General features: G+C 43.4%; 1 protein-coding gene across 2 annotated transcripts; it reads left to right on the top strand.

Annotated features, from left to right (window-relative positions):
• Window positions 1-995: 995 nt before the first annotated feature.
• Pabpc1 (poly(A) binding protein, cytoplasmic 1) lies at window positions 996-14919 on the top strand. Of its 2 annotated transcripts, XM_011245339.3 has the most exons (16): window positions 996-1042; window positions 1804-2263; window positions 4640-4833; window positions 5020-5135; window positions 7592-7731; window positions 9168-9262; window positions 9570-9707; window positions 9889-9984; window positions 11100-11372; window positions 11535-11625; window positions 12265-12375; window positions 12450-12604; window positions 13036-13120; window positions 13483-13613; window positions 13922-14014; window positions 14478-14912. In XM_011245339.3, the coding sequence occupies exons 2-15, from the start codon at window positions 2071-2073 to the stop codon at window positions 14012-14014; spliced, it is 1911 nt and encodes a 636-aa protein (XP_011243641.1). In that variant the 5' UTR covers window positions 996-1042; window positions 1804-2070; the 3' UTR covers window positions 14478-14912. The 2 variants fall into 2 exon arrangements, with proteins under 2 accessions (XP_011243641.1, NP_032800.2); NM_008774.3 differs by lacking the exon at window positions 996-1042 and having other exon boundaries at window positions 1604-2263; window positions 14478-14919.
• The last annotated feature ends 9897 nt before the right edge of the window (window positions 14920-24816 follow it).

The following is a 24816-nucleotide window of genomic DNA, read 5'->3' as shown; positions in this document are numbered from 1 at the left end:
GCAATTGGGAGGCAGAGGCAGGCGGATTTCTGAGTTCGGGCCAGCTTGGTCTACAGAGTGAGTTCCAGGACAGCCAGAGCTCCAGAGAAATCTTGTCCCGAAAAAACAAAAAAACAAACAAACAAACAAACAAAGAACAGCCTTAAATGATACTCATGTGTTAAGCATACAACATATTTTTCAAAACTGTTATCTTCCATCAATATGGGTGGGGAGGTGAAGATGGGGGAGAGGGGACAGCATCTGTGTAAGAGTCTCCGGACTTAAATTCTAACTGAGAAGAGTTATAACTAATTTACACTAGGCAATAGGCTAGGCTAACGATCATTGAAGAGCTGAGCAGTCATTTAACTTCTGACACCATTAACGGTAAAAATAGTACTATTTGCTTCACTTCCCACACATCATTGTCAAAGGATGTTTATAGAGGACTTCAAAAACTGTAAAACCTACTAAAGTGGAGTTTTTGGGTTGATGTAATGTCATTTCTACGAGTTGATATATTTGTGCCTATCAATCATTTATATTAATCCCCAAACCCTGGCATCCAAGAGCTAGATTAGGGTGGCCCTGACCTCAGAGATCTGCAAACCCCTCCTGCCTTTCCAAAGCTGGGTTAAAGGCGTGGGCACCACGCCTGGTGAAGTGGGTTAAAAGCGTGGCCAACCACGCCTAGTTAAGCAGGCTATCCAGGTTTGTTTGGGTAAGAGTGACAGATACCGAGTAATTATGAGAAACGCATACTTTAAAGGAAAAAAAATTTTTTTTTCGAGTCCTTTTTACCACTGTAAAAAATGTAGGAAGTGGCTAAGTGATTCCAACAGAACATCTTAAGCGCCAGACTCCCAACTGCCTTTATCCCATCCCCTCCCCTCCCCCTCGTCGGGGCCGCGGACCCGTGCTGGGTCACGCCCGGGACGGTTGGGGTCCGGTTGAGGTCAGCCAGCCCGCGGCCGTTGAGAACTCCAGCTCCCGGCAGGCACCGCTTCCGCGGCCCACGCGCGTGGCGGCGCTGCCCGCTGGGACTCGTAGTGCGGTCCGGGTAGGAGAACGAGGCAGTTACCCTGCCTCCTTCCGCGCACACCTAGGAAACCCGGCCGGCAAGGCTCACGCCCGCCCACCCGTTTCCAGCGCCGCTCGGGGGTGGGGGGCTAGCGAAGCAGAACCTCAGCCGGGGCGGAGGGAAGAGGCCGCCACTAGACGCGCACGTGGGGGGCGGTTGGCGCCCAGAAACCCGGAAGCCCCGCGCGCTGCCCACCCGCTGCGCTGACGGGTTAACGCTCTTTCGGGCGGGGGCGGGGCGTGTGCGCAAGGGGCGTGACCAGCGGCCGCGCCGAGGCCGCCCACTGGCCGTCCCGCCCTTTCCTGGCTTTGCGCAGCGGGAAGTCGGCCCCTGGCTGTGGCGCCTGCGCAGAAGCCCCGCCCCGCCTCGGGCCCAACCCCCACGCCCGCAGCAGCGGCAGCCGCCGCCACCTCTCCCTTCCTCTGCGCTTTCCTCCGCCTCCTCCGGCGCCGTCGCTCGCGTAGGGCCCTGGCGTCAGACGCGCGTGGGCGGGGCGAGTGCGGCGGGGGGTATAAGTAGAGGGTGCAGGAGGCGGTGCTTCCCCTTCTCCCCGGCGGTTAGTGCTGAGAGTGCGGAGTGTGTGCTCCGGGCTCGGAACACACATTTATTATTAAAAAATCCAAAAAAAATCTAAAAAATCCTTTGAAAAAACCCAAAAAAAATTTACAAAAAAATCCGCGTCTCCCCCGCCGGAGACTTTTATTTTTTTTCTTCCTCTTTTATAAAATAACCCGGTGAAGCAGCCGAGACCGACCCGCCCGCCCGCGGCCCCGCAGCTCCAAGCAGGAACCCAGAGACCGAGGCCTTCCTGCCGCCCGGACCCAGCACCGCCAGCCTCGCTCCCCCGGTTCCACGGCCGTTGAGTACGCGTCGATTCCGGTTGAATTTTGTCCCTCTGCGCTCGCCCCCGCTCCCCTCCCCCCGGCTCCGTCCCCCGGCCCCGCACTCGCTCTCCTCCTCTCACGGGAAAGGTCGCGGCCTGCGGCCCCGCGGGCAGCCGTGCCGAGATGAACCCCAGCGCCCCCAGCTACCCCATGGCCTCTCTGTACGTGGGGGACCTGCACCCCGACGTGACCGAGGCGATGCTCTACGAGAAGTTCAGCCCGGCCGGGCCCATCCTCTCCATCCGGGTCTGCAGGGACATGATCACCCGCCGCTCCTTGGGCTACGCGTACGTGAACTTCCAGCAGCCGGCGGACGGTGAGCGGCAGGCCGGAGGGTGGCGGGCGGGCGGCCATGCGGCCGGGGCGGCGGGCCTAGCGGGGCGGGCGAGGGGGCGGGAGGGCACGGCGCCGCAGCCCCTCGCGGGCCGGCACTTCCTCCTCTGCGACCATTTTCTCGCCATCGGTCGCTCTCAAACTTTAGGGCGATGACGCGCCCGGAGGGTGGTTGAGATAGCCTTCACCGCGCTCCCGCCACAAGCTGTGGGATTCGGGGGTTTCGAGTACCCTCCTGGAGCGGCGGGTGGAGGTACCCCTCCATCCCCTGCCCTGGCCCGGCAGTCAGGCCGGGGAGGAAGTACGATTCAGTGTTGGGAAATACCACGTGTTGAACCCTGTAACCTCACAGGCCCGAGGCCTGTTCCTGCCGGTGGCTCAATCGCTGGGAGGAGCCCTAGGCTTTAGAAGAAAGTTAAATAGGGTGATGCCTGGTGGTGGTGGTCCTTAGGGTCGTAAGCTCGTTCCTAATAGCACATCTCTGACCTGTGGACCAGGAAAGGCACCTTATACCATATATAATTGCTTGGGGTTTTCCCTAGATGAAGTATTCTTTAACCATGCCGTGGAGGAGGGGATGTGGAAGACTCTAGGGCACCAGACTCCTTGGCTCATTTTCAAACAAATTAGATCTTAAGTTTAATAGAAGTCGTTATTTAATGTATACATATGTATATTTTTTCTAAAATAGCACCTGTGGTTATGAATTTTAAACATGTTGACCAGTTTTGGTCCTAAATATTAGGGTAACCTGGATCAAATTATGCTGAGTTAATAGCATCCAACTAATGAAAGCTTCTTTGATTTTTCTTTCGTAAAGTGGTTTGGAATATCCATGAATCTTGGGCAATAATTAAGAAGTAACACATTGAGTTTGTTTTAAGTTTGACAATTCACTGAAACAGAAATCTAAGAATCAGATAAGATCTATGGCCTGATATCGTTGGGTTTTTAAATCTAGATGACTCTGATTTAGAAGTCAGCTCTGGGTTTTATTTTAGTAAGGAAGACTGGAATTAAAGAGTGGTCACTAGATTAAAGGTGAGATTTGGGGTAAGCAGCATCTTAAGTGATGCTCTGGTAAGCCAGAAGTTGTAGAAGGGCACAGCAGGTGGCCTGCCCCTTGCTCTCTAAGGGGCACTTTTAGTGTCACTTCATTACAGCTTTCAACTCTGGCAGGTGACAGAATGTAAGGTACAGGAAGGTAGCTTGGGATAGAGTAACCAGAACTTCTATGAAAACAAAACTTGAAAGACTTGAAACTTAGTGGTTTTCTTTTCTTTTTTAAATCCAGACATGCCCAGGTTTTAAAGGTCCTGGGATTTGAAAAGCCGAACCTCAAATTGCCATGGTTATAGTTAACTTTATACATTTGTGTCAGTGGACCAATATTCCAACTGCTCAGAATCTTGCCTCTTCTTTCTTCCATTTATTTTGTGGCTGTATGTTCAATGTTCCATCTTACCAATTTTTTTTAAACCAGCTTTTTCCTTTTTACAGTATTTCCTTACCGATTGCAGTAATGGACTAGGGTTCTGCTAGTGACCAGTTTTCAGTTTTGTAGGGAGATGTGACTCATTAAAAAAAACCCCAAGCTCAAGCAAAGTCAGCAGGACCAGGGGTGCTTAGGAGGTGTGGCCAATTGATAATGAGCTGGCTGCTGATTACTGTGCTCTAGGAGCTAGAAATTTCATTTACAGAAAAGTGGTTGGGGGGACTGTGGTGCTTTCTGCACTTAAACCCAGCACATGTGTTTGTCTGTTGAGTTCTTGGCTAGCCTGGGCTACATGAGTTCAGGAAAGCCAAAGATACACAGTGAGACCTTATCTGAAAGAAAAAGAAAGAAAAAGAGAAAAGGTGGCTGAAAAACTTGTTCTGTCAATAACTACAATTATTATGAGATTTGAAATTTGCTTCAGGTGTTCAAGTGGACTGTTTCCCCCTTGAAGGTCTCATCTCTTTACTTAATGATAGTATTTTTTTTTCATTTAAGACAGGTAATGGGTACATGGCAGAGGTGGCTGGACTCCAGGCCAGCCTGGGCTGCATAGAGATCCTGTATCCAAAAAAAGTTTCAGCTTTAGCACTTCTTTTTATAGTACACTTTTTTTTTTTAATACAAGTATTCAATCTTTTTTGGGGCCTTGAAATTATAGGCTAGGTTTTTTGTTGTGAAGCATAACTATCCAAAAATAAGTGGGATAAATTGTTCATTACAATGATTAAGACTTGACTTTAAAGAGGAAGTTGAGCTGAGGCCACATGGCTATCCTTTTACTCCCTGTCACTGGTAATTTTATACAAAGTGGCTAATGAGGTGTTAGAAGTAATACTTACTCTGAAAATGTGTCTCTTGTAGCGGAACGTGCTTTGGACACCATGAATTTTGATGTTATAAAGGGCAAGCCAGTACGCATCATGTGGTCTCAGCGTGATCCATCACTTCGCAAAAGTGGAGTAGGCAACATATTCATTAAAAATTTGGACAAATCCATCGACAATAAAGCACTATATGATACGTTTTCTGCGTTTGGTAACATCCTTTCATGTAAGGTAAGCTGAGCTATAACAGGTTAGTATTTGCAGCGTTGTGCTACTTTTAGATTTGGAAGAGATCTTTGTGCTGTCTGTTAAATACTGTCATTATTTCTGAAGTTCCTGGGATTGGGTGGCTAACATTTCTACAGAGTAGGAAAGCAATAGCAAGTAGTGAAAAGTGAGTGTTCTGTTTCACCCTAGGTGGTTTGTGATGAAAATGGCTCCAAGGGCTATGGATTTGTACACTTTGAAACACAGGAAGCAGCTGAAAGAGCTATTGAAAAAATGAATGGGATGCTTCTAAATGATCGTAAAGTGTAAGTATAGCTACGTCTACAGTGGATATGGTCAGTCTGCTTTTAATAGTTCTCTATCAGTTTAAAAACAAGTAAATATGTGCTCTTAAAATACAGCGAACTGGAGCTGGACTTAGTAGCATGCCTTTATTAATCCCAGCAATTGAGAGGTAGAAGTGGAGGCAGGCAGATCTCTGTAAGATCTTTGAGGCCCACCTTGTCTACATAGGTTAGAACAGCCAGGCCTACATACTGAAACTGTCTCAAAAGAATGTAACTGGATTAGTATATGCCTGTAATTTCATCACTTGAGAGATAGAGGCAGAGGATCAACCTAGCTAGGCTACATGAGAATATCTCAAAAAGATCCATCAAACTGTGTTTACATACATATAGCACTGACTCATATTTGCTGGGTTTCATAATCATTCATGATCAGTAATGTCAGTTACTCATCATAGAAACCCAAAATGAACCAGGTAAAAACTAAGGAACTAGTTCATCAGCCTATTTCATTCATGTTTAGGGAAACTAGCTAAAGAAATGGATAGATGTTGCAAGAAGACACCCAGTAGTCTGAGTTCAGAGCTCACTGGTGGTTTCCATTCATCTTTTCTGAAGTATTGTTCTCTTATCTGAAATAAACTGGTTTAACACAAGTTAAAAACTTTGGCAAATGGCACTGAAAATTAAAAGGCTGTTGTCAGTGGAGATCTATTTTTTTGTTTTTGTTTGAGACAGGGTTTCTCTGTGTAGCCCTGGCTGTCCTGGAACTCACTCTGTAGACCAGGCTGGCCTCGAACTTAATAGATCTGCCTGCCTGTCCCCTCAGTGCTGGGATCAATGGTATGTTACCACCGCAGCTGAATTTGCAGATTGATTTCTCTTAATCTGGGAGAATTGAGCTCACGCATTAAGTGTGTAAGGTCACTTATTAAGTGATCTGAAAGTTCTTTCTAGATGTGTAAATTCCAGTGGTGGCATGATCGTTGACAGTGCCATTCATTTTCATGACAAATTCTACCTCTGGTAGCATATTCCTGTCACGAGTTGGAAACCAATATGAAGTTACATTGGTCTGGTTTCATAAACAGAAAAGAAAAACCCACCCCAGGGCTTTTCTAGTTCTGGCTGTACTTGAACTCTGTACATTATTCTGGCCTCAACCTCAGATCCACCTGCCTCTCTGCCTTCCGAGTGTTGGGATTAAAGACACGCACCACCTCCCAACTCTTAGAATACTCATTTATAAAGTGAAGGAAATGCTGATCTCAGATGTAGAAATAGGAACTCCAAAGTGTTCTTTGCAATCCAGCAGTTTTAAAATTTGAGATTTTGGCATATTTGATTTTCAGGTAGAGGTGCTTAGCTCATAAAGCCTACAAATACTGAAACCCAAGACTATAGCCCCAACTTGTAACCATAATGGAAAACTCAACGGCAGTGCTTTAGTAAAAATTAAAAGAATGTCTATACTGTACTGGTAAGATCCAAGTAAAGACTAATTGGTTGCTGGCTTAAGTGTATAATGAGGCACCATATCAGAAAGCAGTTTAAATGTGTACATACAGTTTCTCTTCTTTTGAACTGTGGTTTTGGTGACTGTCCTAAGACATAGTAAGCTAAAGCATTACTTAGACCAGAAAGTTTGGTCTACAATGAAATCCTTTCTTCTTTACCAAACTACATGAAGAAGCCCATGATTTTGAGGATTAAAAAAATCAAATCTGGCCCGGCGTGGTGGCTCGCGCCTTTAATCCCAGCACTTGGGAGGCAGAGGCAGGCGGATTTCTGAGTTCGAGGCCAGCCTGGTCTACAAAGTGAGTTCCAGGACAGCCAGAGCTGCAGAAAAACAAAAAAAAAAAAAAAAAAAAAAACCAAATCTCATTACGTTTTCTGTGCTTTTGAACAGAGAACAAGAAGCCTTCAAGTTGACTTTGATTTTTTGTGTCCTGTCTCGAAAAACCAAAAAAAAAAAAAAAAACTAAATCTCATTATGTTTTCTGTGCTTTTGAACAGAGAACAAGAAGCCTTCAAGTTGACTTTGATTTTTTGTGTGGGGTTACAGAAGTTTGTATTCTTCTTTTGGTGTTTATTATTTATGTCATCTTATTTAATAATGTGGAAGAATTGAGTTTTAGTGTTATGTTGATAATACTGCAATTAGATCAAGCTCTTGTATTAGTAGAGAGAATTGAGAATTTCTGTTTAAGGAGGTGGTACAATGTAGGACCATTCTGAAACAGCTATGAAGAAGCGCGTGTATGCAGGGCTTTTTGGCACAGAACAGTTATTTCTCTTGACAGGAGTGAACCCTTTAACCCTTGGCTAACTTGATCAAATGTGCATTGAAAGAAAACTCTTCCCTTTGTAATTATAAATTGTTTTTTAAAATTTATTCAGTGAAGACATTTTATTTTGTGATATATTTTGTAAACCATCAGCCTTCATCTGAGCTTTATGAAACATTTTACTAGGTTTGTTGGACGATTTAAATCTCGGAAGGAACGAGAAGCAGAGCTTGGAGCCAGGGCAAAGGAGTTCACCAATGTTTACATCAAGAACTTTGGAGAAGACATGGATGATGAGCGCCTTAAGGAACTCTTTGGCAAGTTTGGTAATGTGTCAAAGTTAAATCTTTATACTTAGAGTAATTGTCTAAAGTTAATGACTAATATTTGACTAGTAAGTTTTAACACTTGATTTGAATTAGGCTATAGTTCACTGCACAAGAGTAATATGCAAGTGGAATGCTGTACAGTGACCAACACGAGCCGTGGGTGGCTGAGGAGATGTAAAGGGTTTGCCACATTAAGTAAGATCCTCTGAGTGCAGACATTAGTGTGAGGTAGGTGGGTGATGTCGGGATCCTGGAGTAAAAGACGAGGAAGGCAGGATTATTTGTAGGTGACTTCCTCCCTTTCTGTTGAGCCTAGGAATGGCCTTTTTTGTTTGTTTATCTAGTTCTGTATTATATCTAACATCATAAAGCTGTGTTGAGCTTTGACAAAGACAGGACCTCAGAGTTGCAGCTCTGGCAGGCACACAACTCCCAAGAGATGCCTCCTGAGTCCTGGAATTAAAGGCACAAAGCACCACACAGGGCTGAATCCTCTTTTAAGCAAAAGGAATTGTGATTCTTCACAAGTACCAATCATGTAAGATGACAGTCATGTTTTTTGCACCTCATTCAGTCAAGTTTCTCTTGTATATCATTTGTCTTGCACCTGGGAGTTTTAAAATAAAAAAACATTTTTTGGTGGTATGGGGTGGGTCTCTGGCCTTGGACTTACTATGTATATACAAGGTTGGACTTGGAGAGATCCACTAGCTGCCTCCCAAAGGCAGATTGGATTATTTTTATTTAATTTAATTTATTTTATTTTTTAAAAAAACCTTACACCACCTCTTGTACAGCCTGGCTATAGACCACTGTCTTTTCTTTTGCTAAGTGCTAAGACATTACGGCTAAGGGGGCTTACAGTCTAAGGTGTATCCATGACCGTCATGGCAGGGGATATGGTGGCAGGTAGGCATGACAGTGGAACAGCAGCTGAGAGCTTACTTGTTACAACAACCACAAAGCATTTTATGGTATGGGTCTTTGGAAACCTCAAAGCCCACCAATCAACTGAGGACCAAGTATTGAGATGTATGGGGGCCATCATTCAATCACTCCTAGTTCTTTCTGTGCCTGAGCCTGCTTATGGTCTCCACAAAAGGGGAAGGCAGAACTTGTGTTTTAAGAAACATTCTTTCAGGTATTTTATGCCTGCAGATCTAGCCATTCTCTGTACTTACTGTTGAAAAACAGAAGGCTTTGAAGGATTATTTTGAACAAGAAAAATCAAGTTAATGATGTAAAGGGACAACTACTGAGCTAAGAATAAAATCTTCCATAAGCTTGAAAGAAATCAAACAGTATTTAGAAGTGCATATGGTAGACCAGTAAAACCTTAGGGCTGGGAGGGCTGGGACTTTTGTGTTACATGTTAGGACATGAAATGTGTACATTAAGTGGACTACTGAATTACTCTGAATTACTTTTTTTAGGGCCTGCCTTAAGTGTGAAAGTAATGACAGATGAAAGTGGAAAATCCAAAGGATTTGGATTTGTAAGCTTTGAAAGGCATGAAGATGCGCAGAAAGTAAGAGACTTAAATCATTTTTTATTCTATCAAAGGCGGGTATAAAACTTGCTCTGGTATTGAAATTTATATACATTATTGAAATGTGTATACATTTATATGCGGACATTAATGGAAGCTTTCCGTATTGTAATCAGTTATTTGCATTCTATGTATTAGAGTGTGTACGCCCTTTATAGCCTGGAGATTTGGGGATGAGTCTGTTGTTAATGTTAGTAATTGGACAAATTTTTCTTGTTAATGAGATATATGTATTTCGCAAGTAACGGAAGTGTTTTTTGTTGTCCTTTTTTTTGGTTTCTATAAGGCTGTGGATGAGATGAATGGGAAGGAGCTCAATGGAAAACAGATTTATGTTGGACGAGCTCAGAAAAAAGTGGAACGGCAGACGGAACTTAAGCGCAAATTTGAGCAGATGAAGCAAGATAGGATCACCAGATATCAGGTTCATATTTACTCGAACAAGCACATAAGACAGGGATGAGGAAACCTGTTTTATGTTCATTTCAGTTACTTCCAGGTAACAGGTTGGGAGGGAAGAGAAGAGATGTGGGCTCTACAGTAACAGGTGTGCTTAGGTAGCACGATAGTCTTCCTGCCTCTCTTCATAGTTCTCTTCTTTTCAGGGTGTGAACCTTTATGTGAAAAATCTTGATGACGGGATTGATGATGAGCGTCTCCGGAAGGAGTTTTCTCCGTTTGGTACAATCACCAGTGCAAAAGTAAGTGTGCACTATACTTTGAGTTGAGATTGTGTGAGTAAATTTTTAAGCTAGGGAGTTTTTGATCCTTAGGTTCTGCTCTATCACTAACTGTGTTCACTGATACCTGTTGACTTACATAGTTCATTCTGGGTAGTCAGCCTCCCCCCAAGTAGAAAAGATCCTATTTCAAAAAAACCTTGGGAGTCAGATTGCAAAGCAATAGGATTCTAACCTAAATTCTAGGATTTTGGTTTAAGAACTTAAGCTGTGGGTGTTTTATCCAGTGTCCATGATTTGTGGCTACCTTGCCCCTTAATTCTGATTTCCCAGACATGTCCGTAGACTTACGTAGACTTAGACTTTGTTAGAAACAAAATATTTACAGGTATATTGGGTAAATGCAAATAAGAAACATAGGCATGCTTGGCTTGCCCTGTGTTTTAGCGTGCAGTTTTTTCTAGATTTAGTATTTCTAGTGTTTTTGAAGGTCTTTCATTTCAGTGTTGTACCTGAATGGTGTTTGAATTGACTTTTGCTGGTAGTATATGGTAGGGACATAAAATATAGTATAAACTTTTCTGGGGGTCACAGGGCTGGCAAACTAAACTACAAAACTAAACTAAAGACATGAGTTTAGCTTTTATTTACTAAAATAAAACCAGGTTTGCCAAGTAATACAAAGGGATGATTAAAATGGCAAATAAAGGTCCTTTGTGTCCTGGTGACAAAACTTCCAACACTGCCTGGAATTGCTGAGGTGACGTGTGTTCAGATGGAGACAATCCTGGGCATCTCCTCCTCTTAACAGATTTGTCAGTAGAATAAGAAGTAGTCTTGTCCTTTGAATGCAGTTTAAATCATTTAATGATGTGCCTGTGTGGTTGTCTTGATTTAAGGAGGACTGTTTCATGTTGGACTTTAATTGTGCAATTCTATTCTCGTTGCTACCACAGATAATAGATGTAATATTACATGTCTATACCTTGAATGCTCTTAAGTATTGATTGTAAGGAACTAACTCAGTTAATACAGGATGGTTCTAGCATTAACAAGATTATTTGGTTCAATGACTGAGTATAAGAGACAGTTCTTGGTTATTCTATCATTTCCCTAACTTTCTTTTTTCTTTATAGGTAATGATGGAGGGTGGGCGCAGCAAAGGGTTTGGTTTTGTATGTTTCTCATCCCCTGAAGAAGCCACTAAAGCAGTTACAGAGATGAATGGTAGAATTGTGGCCACGAAGCCACTGTATGTAGCTTTAGCTCAGCGCAAAGAAGAGCGCCAGGCTCACCTCACTAACCAGTATATGCAGAGGATGGCAAGTGTACGAGCTGTGCCCAACCCCGTGATCAACCCCTACCAGCCAGCACCTCCTTCAGGTTACTTCATGGCAGCTATCCCACAGGTGAGTGTGAAGAAGAAACTAAGTCAGGTTGGCTTCATAAGCTCTCCACGATAAAGCACTAAGTTATTCGATTGGGAAGACAAATGACAAGGGTGGTAGAGTCAGTTGTTTTGAGAGCATGTAATGATAGTTGTGTTTTGTGGACTTATTTTCTTTACCCAGACTCAGAACCGTGCTGCATACTATCCTCCTAGCCAAATTGCTCAACTAAGACCAAGTCCTCGCTGGACTGCTCAGGGTGCCAGACCTCATCGTAAGCCTCATTTAGTTGTGTCTGGGAATTGGAGACTTGGGGTGGGAGTGGGGGCATGTGTGTAGCTCAGTGATATAACAATTAACTTCCCATGTGCTAGGCTGTGGGTTCAATTCCCCAGTGCTATCATATGAGGCAAATTTGTCCTATTGTAGTGATTAAATTGCTCCTGATAATTTATAGTTGTTAGATTTGGCTTTTTTTGATTTTTAGATGTGTAGCTTAGGCTGGCCCTGAACTAGCAAGCCTCCTACCTTATCTTTGTGACTGCTAAGATGGGTATTGGACTGATTGTCATACCCAGCTCCAAGTTTAAAAACAAAGGAAAAAAAATGCCATCAGTGGGTATTTGCTTCAATTCTTAATTTGCCTTGGTAGCAATAGCTTTCATTCTACAGGGTAATGTGTGGCATTTTGGTCCTTGGCCATGGTATATAACAAGCTGGGTTTCAGGAGCACTTGGTGTTACTTTTTAATCCTGCTTTTTTTTTTTTAAATTTTAATCTCAGATATTAAATTGAAACTCACTTTCTGTAAGGGTCTTTTGGCTTTTCATAAACCCTTGGCCCTAGGAAAGCTTAGGCTTTGACTCACTTAGTGAAGTTCCTAGTTCATACAGGGTCTTTCTTTTGAATGCAGCATTCCAGAATATGCCCGGTGCTATCCGCCCAGCTGCTCCTAGACCACCATTTAGTACGATGAGACCAGCTTCCTCACAGGTTCCACGAGTCATGTCAACACAGCGTGTTGGTGAGTCTTAAACCTCTCTGTAAAGATTGATCCCCAATTTAAAATGGCACAATTAAAGTCATTTTTCTCTTTAGCTAACACATCAACACAGACAATGGGTCCACGTCCTGCAGCTGCTGCTGCTGCAGCCACTCCTGCTGTCCGCACCGTTCCCCAGTATAAATATGCTGCGGGAGTCCGCAATCCCCAGCAACATCTTAATGCACAGCCACAAGTTACCATGCAACAGGTACAGTTTAATCATTTATTTGCAAGGGTCATAATGTTCAGCTGAAATCCAAGGTCTGATGGTAACTGCACAAGCTATGAGCATAGACTTACCTGGGCCATCTTATTAAGGTTCTATGTGAAGAAAGTTGACGGGCAGCCAGCAGTCTCCCTATGTGGTGTCTTGTTTAGGATGGGTGTATTAGACTTAATCTTTTTCCTAGTCCTGGAACCAAAAACTATAAAGAAGACTAAAATGTAATTGCATCTCAAGCACAGATGTGCCACATGGGGTTGGTTATCTGTACTTGCTGACCTTTAGTCAGTATTTCTCTCAGCTTCTCTAGATCAAATTCAGGTAGCACTCTGTCCTTCCTATGACTATCCGTTGAGAGATGGCTGGTTTATGTCTCATTACTTCAATATTAAGAGGGTTTTCTGTTTTATGTGTAGCCTGCTGTTCATGTGCAAGGTCAAGAACCTTTAACTGCTTCCATGTTGGCATCTGCGCCCCCGCAAGAGCAGAAGCAAATGTTGGGTAAGTAACTTTGTTGTCTTGGTCTGTCAGTTAGAGTTGACGAAAATAACAAGGACCACTTAGACACTTTGCACCTAAAATGAGATGGCTTAGGATGGTATGTGAAGGAATACTAGAAAACATGGTGGGCTACTGTTTGCCATTGACATTCCACTCTAGCCTTGAAACAAAGAAGCATTGTCTATGTTAATACCAAACACTTGAGGAACTGATACCACCAGAGAAGTGACTGCCTTGTGACAGATTGTGCTATACATACGGGTGTGGTAGCTAGTACATACTCTATATTAAATAAGGTAGGTTCCTAAACCCCTGGTTGATAATAGCCATTGCCACTCTGATTAGAGTGTCTGTTGTTCTAGGTGAACGGCTGTTTCCTCTTATCCAAGCCATGCACCCTTCTCTTGCTGGTAAAATCACTGGCATGCTGTTGGAGATTGATAACTCAGAATTACTTCACATGCTCGAGTCTCCAGAGTCTCTCCGCTCAAAGGTATTTTGTGCTTTCAGCCTATGTCCTTCACAGGTTTATTCTTCAGAACATGTAAATGGAGCCCTTATACAAATGAGTATACAATTAGGCTTTATATGTAAATACTGACTACAAACCTGTGATAAACCTGTAGTGCTTGTTTTCTCTATTTTGGGTAACTTGCTCAAAGCTTACTGCTAGTAGATTGCAAAGCTTGCTCAGATCAGTTTGTTCAGCTCCTGCAGCCGGATTCATGAATGCTGCTACTTAGGGCTCATTTTAAAGTGTTTGGGTGAGAATTAATTTCCTTGAACCATTATGTTTTCCAGGTTGATGAAGCTGTAGCTGTACTACAAGCCCACCAAGCGAAAGAGGCTGCCCAGAAAGCAGTGAACAGTGCCACTGGTGTTCCAACTGTCTAAGTGAGTTCTCCCTCGCCCGCTTGTTCCAGACATAAGGACATTAGGTCAGCTTTCCAGAGGGGTATATACATAACGAAATCTTTTTCACCTTAAATACTGATCAGCAATTTTAAGTCAATACTTGGAAACAGATTTTGCATAGTAAATTGTATGCAATGCCCTGTAACGGAAGTTGGCTTTCATAATCGGTACTTTTTAAAAAATTGGGTGATGGCTTTAAGCAGTTTCTTGGACCTCTCTCTGTCCCACTACCAGGAAACTGTTAGTGCTTGGTTGAGTATATATAGTAAGGTCAGTAGTAAAAAGATACTAGAATCCTGTTTTTTGTGGGCCATGTTGTATGTGATGTGATAGCTGTGAGTATTAAAGGAGTGGGTGTGGCTGTGCCAGTACAAACAGGCAGCAGACTGACCCACTGAATTCAGGCAGGGGCTTTAATTATGTCTTTTTTTAACATTTACAGATTGATCAGGGACCACGAACAGAAACTCGTGCTTCACCGAAGAAAAATATCTTAAACATCGAAAAATTTAAATATTATGAAAAAAAACATTGCAAAATATAAAATAAATAAAAAAAGGAAAGGAAACTTTGAACCTTATGTACCGAGCAAATGCCAGGTCTAGCAAACAGTGCTAGTCCTAGATTACTTGATTTAAAACAACAAAAAAATACAAAAAAATAGTAAAATATAAAAACAAATTAATGTTTTATAGACCCTGGGAAAAGAATTTTCAGCAAAGTACAAAAATTTAAAGCATTCCTTTCTTTAATTTTGTAATTCTTTACTGTGGAATAGCTTGGGACATCAGCTCTGTTTTAAGGAGCAGAACTGATGACTGAGCAAGGAAACGTAATTTGGATTATAAAATTCTTGCTTTAATAAAAATTCCTTAAACAGTAGATGGTTATGCTTTTATTTACTTTGATTCTCTGGGCAATTGGCAGATGTAGCGGTAGTTGCTGACTTAATAGTACAGAGCTGAAAGCAGCTACCAATTCTGTGAAGCATACGCAGTTTGGGGGTGGTGTGGATTTAGACAATCTCTCTGTTGCTGGCTAGCCTTAGCCACTCAAGTTTTGGGTTCGTTATGTATGTCTCATCGTTTTCACAATTCTAGTGTGTTCTCAGCTACCCACATTAATTTATTGAGCTCTTCTGTGTATAGTTAGCTTGTTTTTAACATACCAACTTACCATTAGTATGGTTTCTGTGCTACAAAATAAATTCACCTGGTTTTTTTTTTTTTTTTTTTTTTTTTTTGGTAAGATGTGAGTCACAGTAGCTACCCAATGTATTGGGAAAAATGGCATAGTAGGCACCATGACTACCCTGTGCTACTTTTAACCCTACCAGCTTTGAGGTAGTTAAGTACCGTCTGTGCCTCACCCAGACCACTTGGAAAGTAAAGATGGACAAGTTGGGATTGGTTTATGACCTTGACATAAGCTTGTACCCAAGCAACTTGTACTTTGGAAATACAGCTTTATTTTTTGAGGTATGGTCTAAATATGTAGCCCTGATAGCCTAGAATTGAGATTGCCCTTCCTCTACCTCCAACCTGGTGGGATTAAAAGTCCCACTGTAGCGGGGCATGGTTGCGCATGCCTTTAATCCCAGCACTTTGGAGGCAAGGCGGATTTCTGAGGACAGCCTGGTCTACAAAGTGAGTTCCAGGACAGCCAGGGCTACACAGAGAAACCCTGTCTCAAAAAAAAAAGTGCCTGTAATTATTTAGATGGCTGACCTATTGCCATCTAAATGAGGCTGGCTTCAAATTTGGCAGTTTTGCTGAATGCTGGGATTATGGGCATATACTATCATATAGCCAGTTCTGGCCCCACTAGCTGCATATCATTTTAGGACTGCTAAAATTGGGGTCAAATACATGCATATAAAATGGCACCTCATCTTATGGCTTCTCCCTGGAATCACTTTTGGCCTGACTAGACCGGGAATCCTGGTTTGCTTTTGGTCTGTGTCCTTCAGTTGATTGAAACAGGGATTCCATATTGCCCTATTTGGCCTGGAATTTCTGGTCACCCTGACACCCATCTTTTTAAGTGTTGGGATCACAGAATATCACCAGATTTGGCTTTTGAAGATTCCTTGGGAAGGCAGAGAAATAATAAGCATCTTAAATTTAGTAAAGTTTTAGGTTTTGATGTTTTGAAGCAGGTTCTAATTTGAAAAGCTGTTTTTGTGACATTCAGGGACATAGGGTATGCCTAGACTGGCTTTTTTTGTTCTGTGATTGGAATTAATTTCTCAAGGAATAGGAAAATACAGCACATTTGTTTTAAACAGCTTTGTTAATAGATGATGGGCAGAAGCAGTAAGTCTGCAAAATCTATGTCCTACAGAAATTGTTACAGATATGTAAAGAGTTTATTTGCAGAGTTGACTTGGCTTTTCGAGTCAGGGTCTAGCTCTGTAAACCAGACCCACCTGCTTCTCACCTGGGTGCTGGTTTTAAAGGTGTGTGATATCACTGCTGGGCTTTTCAAGTGGAAATTGAAACTGACTTACAGTAGCTTGTGGCAAGGACTTGAGTTAACAGTATATTTTTGATTTTTTGTTTTTCAAGACAGGGTTTCTCTGTGTAGCCAACTCAGAAATCCGCCTACCTCTGCCTCTCAAGTGCTGGGATTAAAGTCGTGCGCCACCACTGCCCGGCTACCTAACAGCATTCTTTTTTTTAATTAGGTATTTTCCTCGCTTACATTTCCAATGCTATCCCAAAAGTCCCCCATACCCACCCCCACAATCCCCTACCCATCCACTCCCCCTTTTTGACCCTGGGGTTCCCTTGTACTGGGGCATATAAAGTTTGCAAGTCCAATGGGCCTCTCTTTGCAGTGATGGCCGACTAGGCCATCTTTTCATACATATGCAGCTAGAGTCAAGAGCTCAGGGGTACTGGTTAGTTCATAATGTTCCATCTATAGGGTTGCAGATCCCTTTAGCTCCTTGGGTGCTTTCTCTAGCTCCTCCATTGGGGGCCGTGTGACCCATCCAATAGCTGACTGTGATCATCCACTTCTGTGTTTGCTAGGCCCCGGCACCTAACAGTATTCTTACAGGTGAGATTTACGGTTTACTGCTTGAGTTATACATGTTAGAGGATTTGTTTAGGGCCATAAGTACGAGTACACTGTGAGTACACTGTAGCTGTCTTCAGTCACCAAAGAGGGCATCAGATCCCATTACACATGGCTGTTGTAATGAGTTGTTGATCTCTCCAACCTCCATGTTTTGTCCTTTTAAAGTGAGTACCAGTTACGATGCAGACATGTTTGTTTGCTTTCATCTTATGTGCTGAGTTTATACCATCTGTGTGCCTGGTTGATGCCCAGGGAACCTAGATGAGGGCCTCAAATCAACTGAAAGTTGTGAGCCACCATGAATAATGGGTGGCCTCTGCACGAGCAGTAACTGCTCTTAGCCACCAAGCCCCTTCTCCAGCTCCCAAGACAAGTCATTTTAACAAGCAGTAGGAAGAATGACATGCCCTTCAGAGAAATGGGCGTAATGTAAGTTTGGACAGGAGACTTGCAACATAGTGTTGCAGTGCTGTTGGCTAGGAGTTCTATGTTGATAACATTAAAGATGTCTTAAACTTAACCAGTTTCCCCTTGGAACAGTTTTTGCTTATTGAGAATTGAGGGTGACTTGGAAACACCAAGGGTGTTGACAGTATATCCAGAAGCTATCATTTTTGTCTAATTTACTTTTTTGATTATGACTTTAAACTTGCATAGCTTCACGATAGATTTTGAGCTGGATAGCAGTGAAGACAACTGATATGCTGAAGTGGAACTGTGTAAGGGCCAACTGGAAACTAGACTTTCCATTTCTGCATGTGCTCACACAGGTAAAAGTGAGGTTAATGTGCTTTGTTCCCAGGATGCAACGTGCCATTACTCCTTTTGCTCCAGCTTAGGTCAACCTCCTGTGAGATACTATGTACTTTGAATTTCTTACTCTTGAGATAAAGTGAGGGTCCAGGCTATGCACTTATGGCGAGCCTCAATTTAGAACAGGTTAATGAACGTGTTCCAACTCTGATGGAAGCCAAGTCCAGCAGTGCACTGTCTGGTTCTTCTAGGCTAGTGGAGGAGACCATGGAATAAGCCTGCACAGTCAAACCAGGCCTTTATGTTTACTCTGATGCAACTAGAACCTATCTGCACTGCCACCTTCTCACTCCTGCCCCTTGGATACCTTTCAGATGTGGCTGTGACTATGCCTGGTTTCAAGTGCTGTGTTGTTGATGTGGCTTACCTGCTGTAGGTTGTGTGTGCACGTTTGGGCAAGTTTGTACCCTCTAAAAGGGTAGGAAAACATACAAGCTGACAATAGTCCAGGAAAACTTAGGTAGCGTGGAGTATTAACCTCAAATTAGCATTCCTTCTGTAGTCAAGGGATTTGTATATTACATAAACATGTCCATTGATAGAACACATTAATAGATGTTTATGATTGCTGATGGAATTCATTTGTGTGTGTATGGTAGTTCTTAAACTTTAAATGAACTTACAAGTTCCTGTGCTTGGTTTCTGTGGGCTAGTATATCTGTTTATCTACATCATATATAGCAGTACTGTTGGCTACCTTGAGACAACATGTGAATATATGAAAGTTTATCCATTGTCTTGTGTGTATAAACTTGTGGTTTTAGTTCTTGGCTATAAAGATAAGCTTGTGTGTAGGCAGGAATCCGTACAACAGTGTTGGGTGTTAGGCTACAGTGAACATTGCTGCGATTTGATGTATTGCACTGGAACAAGGCCCAGTTCTCCTGGGACAGTGGAACACATCACTGAAGGACAATTAGTGTTTTCATATGATTTCCAAAGAGAAAAGTTATTTCAGAGTGTCTGAAAAATCAGGCTAAAATGTAGATTCTTAATGGATTATAAAGTTAAATGTCGTAAAGTGTGTCCTATTTGTGAACTTAAACCTACACTTAAATTTCTCCTTTGAAAATTAGCTTTCTATTTTAACTGTGAATGCTTTACCTATGTGCACATCTGCACCACTTCATTCTTGGTACCTCTCTGGAGGCCAGAAGCATCAAGAGTCCTTGGAACTGGAGTTGCAAGCTACCCTGTGGGTGCCAGGAATCAAACCTAGCTGCTCTGTAAAAACAGATGGCTCTTAACCTCTGAACCATCTCTCCAGCCCTAAATTTTAGTTTAGGTTTGTTTTTGTTTTTTTTTAATTTTTTGGAAAGTTTCATATTGATAACTTTGCTTTTCACCTCCTGTCAATGGTTAGGAAGGAGATTTGCCATTGCAAGAAGAGGCCTATGATGACAGCAGAGACAAGCCAGAGCTTTGCAATGAGATCTGGCCTGAATGCTGGGGTTCTAGATGAGGGAGGCTTTAGCCTCTGGAAGGCAGACACAGGCGGATGCAGGCAGACCCACCCCAGCAAGCACCCAGGCGGAGGCGAGCGTCTGCATTTGCAGCAGGTGCTGCTCACTGTAGGCACAGCTCGGTGTAGGAGAGTGCTGGGGATCCTCACAGACTAGGCTGAACCCTTTGCTGCTTGTGCATCCCCACCCATCTTTCTTTATGGAACGAAGATTAAACCAGGGACCACCATGCTGTCTGTCTGCCTGTCTGCTTGTCTGTGTATTGATGCGGTCTGGCTGAGTTGGGCAGTAACTTCGGTCTCCTGGACCCCTGGGATTCCAGATACCACTAACTCAGTCTGATGGATGCTGCTTCCCTTTACCCACTCGTATCTGTTTCCTTGGGAGAAGGAGTTCTTCCTGAGTTATCTTACACAGGCTGCACCATTTGGGGAGATACGCAGCTAATCAGTCAGTCCTTCCATGACCTCACACCTTCTCTTTGCCAGTCTAGGGCAACTCTGGAATTAAGTTGTCTTTCTTACTGCTCCTCAGATTTTTGTTTGTTGTTTGTTTATTGTTGCTTTCTTTTCTGTAATTGAGATTATTTTATAAATGTTCTTCAACTTGAGTTCATTGTCATGTCCTTAACATTAGCTCCAGGCAAAGGGCTCTCAGTCTGCACATGGCTGCACCCTCACCCCTCGCTCGCCTCAGCAGTCATTCACTAAACTCTTTCTCCTGACCAGCAGTTTGTAGAGATTCTCAAACTCCCTGTCCTTCCAAGCTTCTTCCTCCTAACAGCACCAGCACTTGCTTCTTGGTTGAGTCGCCTATCTGCGCATGGTGACTTTCTGTTTCATAGCTCTTGATATGGTAAGGAAGGTTATCTCCACAGCTGCTGATAGATTACCAGGGAAACCCCACTATTAATACTTTTAAACTCAGTTTACAATCTATCATGTTGGATAGATCTCGGATGTTCTCACTTTCTCAGACATTGTCTGTAAGGCGCTCTTGTATCCTGTGAGCCCCACTCATGAGTTTTAACTTCAAGGTTTATAATTTATACCTAAGTTCATCCTAGCCCTAGAACCTGACACTATATCTATCTTATACATATTTTAGACATTGTGCATGTGGGATGTGTGTTTCTGTCTGTGTGGGTGGTGTCAGGATGAGTGTACACATCTATCTATCAGGACAACTTTCATGGATTGAACGAGGGCTTTGGTGGCAAGCACCCTTCCCTTTAAACCACTGGACCTGCCTTCCACCCTTCCTTAATTGTGAAGACTTCTCTTTTGAGACAGGGTCTCACAGTGTAGCCTACCTAGGCTGACCTTGAACTCACTGTGTAGTCTAGGCCAGCCTCAGAACTTGTTGCCCCAGCTTTCCGAGTGTTTGGATTATAGCAGGGGTCTCTCTCAACCTTTGCATAGTGGCTCTTTGGGTGGGACCACCCTTTCACAGGGGTCACAGAGAGTTATATACATCATGATTGGTAGCAGTAGCAAAATTACAGTTATCACATAGCAAAGTAATTGAATGGGTAGGGTCATGACAATATAAAGAACTGTATTAAAAGGTCGGAGCCGTGGGAAGGCTGAGAGGCACTGGACTAATAGGCATCTTAGACACACTACCACATCTAAGACTTCTGTACTGGGTATGGGTCACTTATTTACAATGCATGTTAGAGATAGCTTTCAATTTGTATTCTGTCTTAGCTTGGTATATGGTGGCTTTCGGCAGAAAGGGACTTGATTTTGCTTTGGTTTGACTGGTCTCAGTCTTCACAACCTCCTTCCTCCCCTTCCAAGTACCTGACCTTAAAGACAGGTTTCCTTAACTGGGAGCTCACTACCTGACCAGGCCGCCCGGCCCGGCCCAGGCTCCCCAGCCGCAGTGTGCACAGTGCTCCCTGCAGCACCTGGCTCTGGAGCAGGCCCCATGCTTTTTGCTCCTCCCAGCTACTGTGTGGTTGCCGGGAACTGAACTCAGAACCTTCGGAAGAGCAGTCAGTGAGTGCTCTTAGCCACTGAGCCGTTTCTGCAGCCTGTACTCTTGATTCTTCAGGCGGTCCGTTCCACTTGCAGCAACATGATACCTAACAGGAAAGATATTTTCAGAACTCTTACATATTCAAGAGTGCTTCCTAGTTTAATTCATTTGGTAATTGAACATTTCTTGTTAAAGTTCATTAATGCTTAAAGTATTAATACTTAGAAATACTTTGTGGTTGAACTTATAAATGCTTGTTTCTCCCATTATATTCCAACTGGTTACTATTTTTAATGCAAGCTTTCATTTTTTTTATTACATTTATTTTGTGTATGTGCTAGAGCACACAAAGTTATCCAAGGACAACATGGTGGAGTTGGTTCTCTTCTACTGTGCGAGGATCAAACTCAGGCTGTCAGGCTTAGCAGCCAGCACAGTGACTGACTGAACCATCTGCCAGCCCATTGATTTGTTTGTATGTTAACTACATCCAGTTACATGGGTTTTTAAATTATTTCTTTCCCTAGAGCAGTTACTTTCAACCTGTGGGTTGTAACCCTTCTAGGGGTCAAATGGCCCTTTCACATCAGATAGCCTGCATATCAAATATTTACATTACAGTTCACAACAGTAGCAAAATGACAGTCATGAAGCAGCAGCAGCAACAACAACGACAACTATGGTTGGGGGTCACCATGATCTGAGCAACTGTATTAAGGGTTTACAGGACTGGGAAGGTTGGTATCTTAGGGTTTCCAATGTTGTGAAGAGACGACATGACCAAGGCAATTCTTACAAACATTTAATTGGGGCTGGCTTACAGGTTCAGAGGTTCAGTCCATTATGATGGTGGGAAGTGTGGCAGCGTCCAGGCAGACATGGTGCTGGAGGGGCTGAGAGTCCCTTCCACCTCCTGTGCCAAAGGCAATCAGAAGACTACTGTTCTCCAGGTAGCTAGGAGGAGGGTCTCCAGGTCCACCCTCACAGTGACACACGTGTTACAAGACCACACTTTCTAATAGTGCCACTCTGGACCAAGCATATTCAAACCACCACAGTTGGGAACCACTGTTGTGGAGTTTGGCAGTCCTATCTTACCTTACGGCATTCATCCTGAGGTAGATTCCGGTTTTCTGACTCACTTCTGTGCAACTCCTCTGATCATGCTGAGACGACTTCTGATGTCTCAGCGTTGAGTGAGATGCTGTCTGCTGAGTGGAGACGGATAGTTCCATACAGACACACTAACTTCATATAGGTTACTGTTCAAATATGATATGTGCATATATTATCATGCTAAAGAAATTAAGTATTGTGTGGATATGTGTGCATATAGAAGTCTACTACGAATTGTATTCTTTAATTCATTTGAATATTTATGAGCCAATTAAAAAAATAGATGCTTTCCAGGCAAGTGAGGTCATCCGCCCACGTGCACTGATACGGTCACCAAGGGATTCTCATCTCACTTGTTATCACTAACTACGGAATGTGACATGGAATGTGGCGAGTTTTGATGTGGCACATCCTCACTAATCCTCACTACCATTTCTTTTTATTTGAAGAAGTGTGTGATTCTTTTTGTTCTATCTGCACGTTCAGCTGCAGGTTAGAAGAGGGCATCAGATGCCAGTAGAGATGGTTGTGAGCTACCAGGTGGTTGCTGGGATTTGAACTCAGGTCTCTGAAAGAACAGACAGTGCTCTTACTGCTGAGCCATCTCTCCAGCCCTCATGTTTTTATTCTTTTTGCTCTTTTTAAAAAATGATTTATTTATTTTTATTTTATGTGCATTGGTGTTTCGCCTGCATGTATGTTCATGTGAGGGTGTCGGGTCCCCTGGAACCAGAGTTACAGACTGCCGTGTGGGTACTGGGAATTGAATCCAGGTCCTCTGGAAGAGCAGCCAGTGCTCTTTATCCACCAAGCTGTCTTTAGAGTCCCTGTGCTGCTTTTCCTGTTGAAACTTTTTTTCCTCTTGTCTGCCAGTTTTTATGTTTTTGACTGTTCTACTCCAAGACTTGAAGTCTTCTGTATCTCCCAATCTTTTATTATTTATTTATTTATTTTTTGAGACAGGGTTTCTCTGTGTAGCCCCGGCTGTCCTGGAACTCACTGTGTAGTCCATGCTGGCCTCAAACTCAGAAATTCACCTGCCTCTGCCTCCCAAGTGCTGGGATTAAAGGCTGTATCCCTCAGTCTTGAACTCATAGTCTACCTACCCTAGCCTTTCCAGTGCAAGGATTATGGTCCTAGATCAATATACCTGGCTTGGTCTGTACATTTTAAATGACATCTTTCATTTGTTTTGTAGGTCTCATGTAGCCTAAACTGAACTCAGATTGGCTATGTAGCAGAGGGTGGGGCAGAGGCTCTGGGGCAGAGGCTATTGTAGTAGAGGCTGTGGCAGAGGCTGTGGGGCAGAGGCCGTGGGGCAGAGGCTATTGTAGCAGAGGCTGTGGGGCAGAGGCTCTGGGGCAAAGGTTGACCTTGGACTTCTGACTTTGCTTTCTGCTCCCAGCATCAGGTTCCTGCCATGCAGGATTACACCACCTCCCCAACTCAGAATATTGTTATTAATATGATATGAATTTTGACATAAATCTTATTTTGAAAAGTATAGTAACTCAATCTAAAGTCATATTTTTCTTTTTCAACACTTTAATTAAAATATGTTAATTATCCATAATTATGGGCTTTATCATGACAAGGCCATCCTCTGTTATATGCAGCTGGAGCCATGGGTCCCTCCATGTATACTCTTTGGATGGTGGCTTATTCCCTGGGAGCTCTGGGGGGTCTGGTTGGTTGATATTGTTGTCCCTCCTATGGGGCTGCAAACCCCTTCAGCTCCTTCAGTCCTTTCCATAACTCCTCTGTTGGGGTCCCTGTGCTCAGCCCAATGGTTGGCTGTGAGCATCCGCATCTGTCTTGGTCAGAATCTCGCAGAGCCTCTCAGGAGACAGCTGTATCAGGCTCCTGTCAGCAAACTCTTTTTGGCATCAGCAATAGTGTCTGGGTTTGGTGTTTGAATATGGAATGGATCCCCAGGTGGGGCAGTCTCTGGATGGCCTTTCCTTCAATCTCTGCTCCACTCTTTGCCCCTGTATTTCTTTTAGACAGGAGCAATTCTGGGTTAAAATTTTGGAGATGAGTGGGTGGCCCCATCCCTAAACCAGAAGGCAAGGGGCATGGCTAACCTCTAGATATGGTCTCAACAGGTCCTATCTCCCCTATGTTAGGTATTTCAGCTAATGTCATCCCCATGGGGTCCTGGGAGGCTCTTGCTTTCCTGGCATCTGGGACTTTCTGGTGGCTACTTGTAGTTCCCCATCCCCTATTGCTATACACCTCTGTTCAATTTCCTGTCCCACTGTACATCTCCCCTGTCTCTTCCCATACCTGTTCCTGCTCCTCCTTTTTTCCCCTCCTCCTTCT

The sequence above is a fragment of the Mus musculus genome, chromosome 15, assembly GCF_000001635.26.
Source record: "Mus musculus strain C57BL/6J chromosome 15, GRCm38.p6 C57BL/6J".
NCBI classification, from domain to species: domain Eukaryota; kingdom Metazoa; phylum Chordata; class Mammalia; order Rodentia; family Muridae; genus Mus; species Mus musculus.
The sequence above is the reverse complement of the archived record's forward strand: the minus strand, read 5'-3'. Positions and strand labels throughout refer to the sequence as shown.

Coding starts and splice junctions, on each gene's coding strand:
- Pabpc1 (NM_008774.3), top strand. CDS start 2,071: ATGAACCCCAGCGCCCCCAGCTACCCCATGGCCTCTCTGTACGTGGGG. Junction 4,834..5,019: donor GTAACATCCTTTCATGTAAG/GTAAGCTGAGCT, acceptor GTTTCACCCTAG/GTGGTTTGTGATGAAAATGG. Junction 9,708..9,888: donor ATAGGATCACCAGATATCAG/GTTCATATTTAC, acceptor TCTTCTTTTCAG/GGTGTGAACCTTTATGTGAA.